This window comes from Chrysochloris asiatica, unplaced genomic scaffold (genome assembly GCF_000296735.1).
Source record: "Chrysochloris asiatica unplaced genomic scaffold, ChrAsi1.0 scaffold00036, whole genome shotgun sequence".
NCBI classification, from domain to species: Eukaryota; Metazoa; Chordata; class Mammalia; order Afrosoricida; family Chrysochloridae; genus Chrysochloris; species Chrysochloris asiatica.
In genome coordinates, this window is record NW_006408554.1 from 6,341,143 (window position 1) to 6,351,217 (window position 10,075).

At 36.9% G+C, this 10,075-nt stretch overlaps 1 protein-coding gene across 1 annotated transcript in view; it reads right to left on the reverse strand.

Annotated features, from left to right (window-relative positions):
- Positions 1-337: 337 nt before the first annotated feature.
- XKR9 (XK, Kell blood group complex subunit-related family, member 9) overlaps positions 338-10,075 on the reverse strand; it is a 49,770-nt gene continuing 40,032 nt past the window's right edge. Inside the window, exons 2-3 of the mRNA XM_006860027.1 lie at positions 7,800-8,020; positions 338-963 (exon numbers count right to left, since the gene is read on the reverse strand). Coding sequence (XP_006860089.1) covers positions 338-963; positions 7,800-8,020 — 847 coding nt within the window. The remainder of the gene's footprint in view (positions 964-7,799; positions 8,021-10,075) is intronic.

A 10,075-nucleotide genomic window follows, 5' to 3' on the forward strand; every position in this document is an offset into this window, starting at 1 on the left:
AACCAAATGAGACAATACTTTAAATAATAAAAATGTCATTATGCTTTACCTCTCACAGTCACAATTAATGTACTGGAACTTATCTCAAAATACTCTTGTTGTTGTTAAGTGCCATCAAGTTAGTTTTGACTCATAACAACCCTGTAAAGGGTTTCTGAGGAATGGCTGGTGGGTTTGAACCACCAACCTTGCAGTTCAAACCAATCTTGCTGTTCAGTGCTTATCCTACAGCATCACACCAAGATTAGAAGGGACAAAAATAATAGACATAACACAAGTACAACTTTTTCTTTACTAACTAATGAAACACAAAATAAAATATTTTGTAAAGAATAGCTTATTCCATTAAGAAATGCCTCATTCTACAATCTTTTTGAACTGGTTTTCCATCAATTTCATCAGGTATCTTTTCTTCACTTTTACTTGGGTGTAAATTCCCATAATAAACAATAAGAAAAATAATTCCAAGAAAAAGAATAAGAGCTGTAGTGATACTGATGATTACGAAATACTCTGAATTTAAGTCAATGGGTGGGCAGACCCAGAACATAATCAATATCCACAATGTGGCCAGTACCCTTAAAACATAGTAACAAAACATTGGACATTTGGTATTCTGTCCCTTAATATTAAAAAATGTAAAAACCAGAATGAATCCAACAACAACCCTGTATAACAATTCCATACCTCTGGAAGCACAAAACTGAGTCTGCTCTTTAAATGCCCACATTATACCCAAAAACCAAAGAAATAATAACAGAAATAAAGCAATCTTAACATTTAACAACAGAAGAAGTACAACACTCAACATCCAAGATAATAATGTAAGCAACTTGTAAACGAAATATATACATCTGGGGCATCGTTTAAGGGTATTTTTATCAGGCAAGGAATTCCTCAGAGCTTTTTGATAATCAACAGTCGAACAAGAAATAGCACAGCAAGAGACAAATATAGCTGCATCTAGAAAACAAAAAATGAAAAAATATACTGTTAAAGGAATAGTAATAACAATATTAAATGTACTATATGCCACACATGGAGGTCTGGTGTGGCACTGTAGGGTAATCACTGAACGGCTAATCATAAGGTGGGTGATTCAAACCCACCAGCTGCTCCTTGGAAACCTTATACAGGTTGCTATGAGTCAGAACCAACTTCACAGCACTTAACAACTAAGCCACATGTGGCTCTATTTGTAAACACACAATCACAAACAGATGTTAGGTACTTTATACACTCATCTCATCTAGCCCTTTGAAGTAGATATTTTTGTTGTTGTTGTTAAGTGTTGTTAAGTCGGTTCTGACCCATAGCGACCTTGAACAGGGTTTCCAAGGCTGTAAATCTTTACGGGAGCAGAAAGCCTCATCTTTCTCCCGCAGAGCAGCTGGTAGTTTCGAACTGCTGACCTTGCGGTTCGCAGCCCAATTCATAACTACTACGCTACCAGAGCTCTCCCATATTATTATCAGGGAACTAAGGCTTGCAAAAGATACATTACTTGATCCAAGTAACATAGCTAAATCACCCTGAATCCAAAGTTGATATTGCTATTGTTGTTAGGTGTTGTCGAATTGGTACCAACTTCATAGATACCTTCTGCACAACAGAGTAAAACACTGCCCAATCCTGCACCAATCTCACAATCGTTATGCTTAGCCCAATTTGCTGCCACTGTGCCAATCCATCTCATTGGGGATCTTCCTCTTTTTTGCTTACCCTCCACTTTACCAAGCATGATGTCCTTCTCTGGGGACTGGTCCCACCTAATAATATGTCCAAGGTATGAGAGACTAAGTCAGGTCATCCTGGCTTCTGAGGGTCATTCTAGGTGTACTTCTTGCAAAACAGATTTGTTTGTTCTTCTGGCAGTCTATGGTACTTTAAATATTCTCCTATAACACTATAACTCCAATGCATCAATTCTCCTATGGTCTTCCTTATTCATTATACAACTTTCACATGCATATGAAGCTACAGAAAATACCATGGCTTGGGCAGACCTTAGTCCTCAAACTGACATCATAGCTCTTGGACACTTTATAGGGGTCTTGTAAACTAGATTTGCCTATTGCAATATGTTGTTTGGTTTCTTGAATGCTGTTTCAATGAGTGTTGATGGTTGATCTGAGCAAAATGAAGTCTTTGACCACTTCAATCTTTTCTCCATTTATCTTGATGTTATTTATTGGTCCAGTGGTGAGAATTTTTGTTTTCTTTGTATAGAGATGCAACCCATACTAAAGCTGTGGCGTTTGATTTTCATCAGTAAGTATTTTAAGTCCTCTTCACTTTCAGCAAGCCAGGCTGTAGCATATGCATATCACAAGTTATTAACGAGTCTTCCTCCAATCCTGATTCCATGTTCTTCTTCATATAATCCACCTTCTTGGATTATTTGCTCAACACACAGATTTAATAAGCATGTCAAAAGGATACAACCCTGGTGCACACCTTTCCTAATTTTACACCATTCAGTGTTCCTTTATTATGTTTGAATGACTGCCTCTTGGTCTATGTACAGGATCCTATGAACACAATCAATGTTCCAGAATACTAATTCTCCACAAAGTTGTCCATCGCTTGTCATGATCCACACAATTAAAAGCATATGTGGACAGGAAAAATACAAAACCATAAAGGCAGTCCAACTGATTACTACAAGAACAAGCAAGTTGCTAGCCCAGGAGACATCAAGGCAAGTGGTCAGGTCCCCTCAAAGCAAACCCCTTCCAAGACTAAGACTCAGTGGGAATACATGAGCAGACATCCACTCTAATTGTTGACCACGTTCATCACTTATAATGGGAAGTGAGGGAAAAACAGCAATGAAGCTGTGAGCTAAGCCCTACAACGTTCAATAGACTCCTATGAACCCAGGAGGAAACCTGGTTGGCCAGCAGGGTGGCAAGACCTGGGAACTCATGGGCCCAGACTCATGGGTCAGTGACATAGCCACAGAGGACTAGAGTGGAGAGTGAAGTGTCCAGCTGATAAGAAGAGAGGGCATATGCACCAGAACACTCACACTTGCAGATAATACCCACTTGACCTGGCTTCAATGACTGGATGCTCAGAGCTCAACTAGAAGAAGAAAGAAGAGGGAAAAAAGAGTAATCTGATACATTTTGATGAACTTAACCTATACCTATGGATGCAGTAGCTCACAAGAGGGAACAAATTTTTAAAGCTTGGATCATTCCCACCCCCTCCATACACAGAGTAGACAGGGATGGGCAACTTGGACACTGGCTACCCAAAATGGGGGGACTACAAAGACAAGAACCTTTAAAAAAAAAACATATGCACAGTCAATAAAGCATAAGTAAACATATTTCTGGTATTCTCTGCTTTCAGCAAGATCCATCTGACATCAGCAATGATATTCACATCTCTGTCTGAATCCAGCCTGAATCTCTAGCAGCTCCCTCTCAATGTACTGCTGCAGTCAGTTTTTAATTATCTATAGCAAAATTTTACTTGCATACAATATTAATTATATCGTCCAATGATTTCCACATTCCGCTGGATCACCTCTCTTTGGAATGGGCACAAAAGTGGATCTCTTCCAATCAGTTGGCCAGGAAGCTGTCTTCCAAATGTCTTGGCAAAGATGAGTTAGTACCTCCAGGACTACCTCAGTTTGTTAAAAGATTTCACTTTGTATTACATCAATTCCTGGATCCTTGATCTTTGCCAATACCTTCAGTGCACCTTGGACTTCTTCCTTCAGTATCATAGGCTCTTGATCAGACGCTACTTCTTGAAATGGCTGAACATCAACCATTTCTTTTTGGTACAGTGAATCTGTGTACTCCTTCCATCTTATTTTGATGCTTTCTGCATGATTCAATATTTTTCCCACTGTTGTTGTTAAGCGCCATCGAGTCAGTTCCAACTCATAGCAAACCTGGATAACGTCTCCAAGGATCAGTTGGTGAGTTTGAACCACTGACTTTGTGGTTTAAACTGACCTTGCTGTCCATTGCTTTATCCCACAGCACCACACCAACACTACATTTTTGCCCATATAATCCTTCAGTATTGTAACTTGAGACTTGAATTTTTTCTTCAGTTCCCTCAACTTGAGAAATGCTTAGTGTGATCATCCCTTTTGGTTTACTAACTCCTGGTCTTCGCAAATTTTATTATAATATTTGACGTTTTCTTCTCGAGCTGCATTTTGAAATATTCTGTTCAGCTCTTTTACCTCCTCATGTCTTCCATTTGCTTTAGCATCTCTATGCTAGAGAGCAAGTTTCAGGGTCTCTTATGAAATCTATTTTGGTCATTTCTTTCTTTCTTATCTTCTTATTGACCTTTTACTTTCTTTCTGTGTGATGTTCTTGATGTCATCCCACAATTCTTCTGGTCTATGGTCACTGGAATCTAATACATCAAATCTGCTCTTGACCTGATCTCTAAGTTCAGATGGGATATGTTCAATGTCATATTTTGGCCTTTGTGGACTTGGCCATTATTTTAGACTCTCTTTAATTATTTTGAAAAAATAACAAAGTATTTATTGAGCAACTGATATAATGGAAACAGTTCATACTCTGGTATGAGTTAAGGGACTGTACCCCTAGTCCTAGTTTTCCTTGCCTTTTTTACTTTTACTTTGCACATATACCTAATTCACTAAGAAACAGCATCACAAAATGCAAAGATAGAGATTTTAAACAGAAAATTTAACCTAAGTAAGAGGTATCAAAAAGCTCATTTTTCCTTACCTTGAATATGATGGATCAAATAAGTTCTAAAAGTTATTATTGTCTATAACTTTGACATCTTTACCCCATTTTTTTTGTCTACCAATATCAGAAAACTAAGTTCATTACTACTTTGGAAAGATAAGTCATTATTCCCAATTTCAACATGGAGGCTTTTATAAAAGTGAATGCAAAGATTTGAGAAAAAAAAAAAACCAATATAGTTTAGAGCAAAACCAAGTGCTAGTCATTTCCACTAAGCTTAATTAGAGGCCTGCATATTTAATTTTAGAAGTATAAACCACATGGACCTCTCAACTAGTTTGAATTAATATTTTATTTTAAAAGAAATATTTTAATTAAAACATCAGTTTCCCCTAAGTTGCCCTATAATATCCCTTTTTATTTAATAATTGGTGTGGTAAAGTGAATCATCTAATATCGCTTTTAGTCAGAGGCTGTAACTCCAACCAAACAATGTTTCTGCTCTGCTAGGTCTGGATAAGTTAAGCTGGGAGAAGATATTATAGGATGAACATGATTCAGCTGTGGATCATGTTAGCAGAGTTCATTGTAATTGTGAAATCTTGGAACTCTAACATGGGTTTAAAATGAGCCACCTCAGAAGCAGGAGGAAGACCTCATTACCATCAAAGAAGAAGAGCCAGGAGGGGCGCATGTCCTTTGGACCCTTAGATCCCTGCACAATGAACCTCCTTGAACCAGAAAAAGAAAGCCGTTACAACAGTGGAGTAGCAGAGGCAAAGCAGCAGCAGAACCAAGAACCAGAGCATGAGACAAAGCAGTGGACTTGCCAGCCCATGGAGCAAGTAATACTGAGTTACTTTAGGTAGGAATGTTGCTTGCAGAATGGGATTCCTCCAAGCACTTAAGTTAGGAAGCTAGGTTTGCTGACCCACAGAGACAGAACCAAGTGCCTTCAGGCCGAGGCTTATGGTAGAGTGGTGTGTCCTATTGGCATTTATCAGCCTATGACTGGAACAACACTGTTCCCTGAACATTTCTGACCCCAAATTGTAATCTGTTAACTTCTCTAATAAACCCCATGTTGTTGTTGTTGTTAAGTACCGTGGAGTCGGTTCCGATTAACAGTGACTCTGCACAGAGTTTCCAAGGCTGTAAATATTTACAGGAGCAGAACGCCTCATCTTTCTCCCGTGGAACTGCTGGTAGTTTCGAACTGCTGACCTTGAGGTTGGCAGCCCGACTCGTAACCACTACGCTATCAGAGCTCCTTAATAAACCCCACAACTGTGAATATTGTCTCTGAGTTCTGTGTGGCTATTGTAATAGATTATCGAACCCAACAGAGAAGTAGAGAGTGCTATGGGAGGAATGACTTAGTGCCACATGTCATTCATAATTGTAATTGATTTTAATTTTTACCAAACAACCACATATACAAGTGTACATTGATTTTAAAAGTCAGAAAATACTGTAGAGCTAATAAGAAAACAAGAGTACCTTGCTCTACCTTTCCTCAGTCATACTCTGAGGTATATTACCTAATAAGAAAGATAAGCACAGGCTTCTAGTGAACATGACAAATTACTAAGTGTTGTTGATATTAAGCACTTTGGAGTCAGTTCCTACTCATAACGAGCCTGAATAGAGTTTCTGAGGAGTAGCTGGTAAGTCTGAACCACTAAACCTGTGTAGTAGTGCAATGCTTGTCCTATAGCACTACATACATCAGGACTCCAGATTATTAAGTAAACCCATGCTTACCTTGCTTATTTTGTAATCTATACTTACAATACTGCAGAAGAAATCACATTCAACTCCTAAAGTGTTTCTTCTGAGATTTACTGCTATATTTCTAAATAAAATATACATTCTACTATTTTGTAACTTATCTGTTTTAGACATTATTAATTTCCTATTTTGAAAGATGAAAATTTAGTATGCACACATATACATACACATCTTGTTCCATTTACCTCTGCCTCCATTTAGTTAGGAGTCCTGGTGTGGCATTGTGAGATAAAGCACTGGACTGCAAGGTCAGTTTAAACCACAAGGTTGGTGGTTCACACTCACCAGCCACTCTTTGCAAACCCTACACAGGGTCGCTAGGAGGTAGAACCAACTAGACAGCATTTGACAACAACAACCATTTAATTAACTTCTAAATTTAAAATAATTTTTTAGAAAAATATAACCAACTATACTAAAGGAAATATCCTATAAAAAATATCATAAAATCATTGTTAACTCAAGAACCAATCAAAGCGTATGCCATCAAAAATTTAGATAAAAGAGTATTAAAATAAAAATACTACTTTTCTTCATTTTGTGAAATTTATGGTGTGTCAGCTTTTATATATCTGTAATTTAATCTTATTTGAAATAAAAATTGTTTTCATAACTTTTTTTTATTAGTATCTCTCTAAAATTTTTGTTGTACACCCAAAAAAAACAGATGTGTATCCACCTCTGCTTAACCTTTCTCCTGAACCCTACAAAAAAAAATGTAAAAGATTTTAACTCCATTTATCCCCTACCTGGAAAAAACAAAAGCAACAAAAAAGTTACTGTTAAATCAATAATAGCTAGTGTCAACCCCATGTGTGTCCGAGTAGAGCGTTGTACCTTAGGGGTTTCAATGGCTGATTTTTCAAAAGTAGCTTACCAGGCCTTTCTTCTGAAGTATCTTGGGTGGACTCCAATTTCCAACTTTTAAATTAGCAGGTGAGCACATTAACCATTTGTACCATCCCCTGCCTTACTTATATATTATTATTGTCCAATGTTTTCATTCTCTTTTTTAAAAACTACATTCCATCAATTCCCAGTGCCTTGTTCTTTGCCAACAGAATCAACAAAAAACTAACAATAATAGTTTACTTTGGGAGCAGATGAAGAAATAGATTGGGAGGAAAGGAAAGGAGTAAATAAATCTTTTTTATACTTCTTGACATTTAACTGTACAACTATTTCCTCTTTAAAAAAAATACTTTTTATAAGAAAAAATATTTAATTCTAAAATTTGTTGCAGAGTGATGTAGTTAATGTAAGACATTAGTGGTATCCACCTAACACAAGACATTGACAAAGACTTACACTGACTGGCATTCATTTGATCATGGTCCATAAGGATATAGAGCTGAAGAATGAGTTGTGGGCAGCCTTCCAGGTATGTCTCAAACAACCTGAGCATGGTCAAATCAGTCACATTATATTTAAGTTCTTCATGTGCATCAATTTGTCCTTCCGTGCAGTCACTAGCTTTGTTGCTGGGTTTGAAAGCCAGATGGAGACCCTTTTTCAAGGCCAACCAATACCTGCAAAGTAAACATGAACATTCAGTAAACGTAAAATAGTCTTTAAAATATGTATGTTAATACATGCACGATGATTTTGAAAAGAGTGACTTGTAGTTAAGAACAGAATTTTTCCACAAATTTTCTCTACTACAGATTTCTCTAAATTTTTGTGAGCATTTCATGTTGTCTTTGTTGAGATTCAGACTCCATAAACTTTTATTGAATGGGCTGATGTATCAGTTCTGTGTTAGGTCTAAGCATACATGAACTCATTTCACCTTCACAATAATTATGTGAATTAAGTAAGCATTATTCCCATTTCACAGATAGGAAAACAAAGGCTGGCAAAGATAGAGTGATTTGTTGACAATTATAGAGTAAGGGTCCAAATCCTATTCTTATTGTTCCTAGTATTTACCTCTACTTTCTGATAGACAAACCATGATTTTCATTTCATGCAATTTCCCTTACATACAATACACATACACACCATTATAATAATGTCAAGTTTGAAAATGGGATTGAATCATCTTTTAATTTAGTGTAGCAAGCAATTAATTAATATCTAGAAGGTGGAGGAGGTTCTTTACCAACCCAGAAAACATAAAATTGTAAAGATTCTTCAAGTATTCATGCTAAGGCTTTTCTTTTAAAATGATTTTTAAATGATCATAAGCTATCATCATGCAAGCAAAATTTATAAGAAAAAAAAGAGAGAAAGAGGCTTATTTGGAAGCAATCTGAAGCTAGTCGTGGCATGGCAAGCAGGACTCTTATTCTTCAAAGGAGAGAACCACTCACTATCACAATTCATCATATATCCCTTGATTTCCTTGTAGAGAACAGTTATATATTCTGTTTAAGCTTGATATTTCTGTCACTGGTCCCATTTAATAAATGGTACTTCCATTCATGTAACTCAAGATTAAAAACTTTAGAATAATGTCCAACTACTCTCTTTCTCACATGTTGTTGTTGGTAAGTGTCGTCAAGTTGGTCCCAACTCATAGCGATCCTGTGTAGGGTTTCCAAGGAGTGGCTGATGAGTCTGAACTGCCAATCTTGCAGTTCAAACCAACCTTGCAGTAAAGTGCTTATCCCATGGCACTACACCAGGACTCTTTACATTCTTAAATTCAATCCCTCATCAATTCTCTTGGTTCTTGGTTCTAATTCAAATATTTCCAGACACTAAATATTGATTACTAGCTTCAGGACTACCATTGTAGTTTAAGTGACCCACATCTCTGGCCTGGATTATTTACAATCTCATAATTGATCTTTCTGTTATGAGTCTACTTGTGCTCCCCACAAAAACTATTACCTAGACAGCATTTGTTTTGAACCTTTTAAACATAATTCAGATGTCACTCCTCTGCCCAAAATGTTCCAATAATTTTTCATCAAACTAAAAATAAAACCTGAAGTTCTTGCCATATTTTACAAGGTCCTTCATGATCTGCCTCCCAGACCCATTACTACCACTACTCATATCTCCCATGCACCAATCTCATTTCTTCCACACTTCCAATGTGGTATTTAACCACATTGGTCTCCTTGATGTTTTTCCTAACTTAAAGGCCTTTGCTTTACTTGTCCCTCATCTAGAACTTTTCGAAATGCCAAATATTTTTCAAGTTTGTTCTTTTGATTAATTCTAGTATCTGTTCATATGCCACTTCCTCATAGAGGCCTTCCAAGACCACATCATCTGAAGCAGTACTCTCCATCATATTCTATGATTTTACTCTAGTCTATTTTTCTTCATAGTACTTATTATCACCTAATAAAATATTTTCACCACTCATCTAGCAGTTTGTGATGCAGGAAGCTATGTTACCAGTATTTTAAATACCAACAAGGTCCACCCATGGTGGACAGGTTTTATCTTGGTTTACAGAATAAGACAGATAGGGAAAAAGAGAAGCACTGAAAATTTTATGAATAGCAAGGGAATACTGTCAGATCACACCAGAATATTGTCAGATAGAGTGCTGAAAGGTGAACCCATCAGGCTGAAAAGTACTTAATATACAAATGGGAAAAAGCTGTCTCCTCAAAGTCGAGTTGACT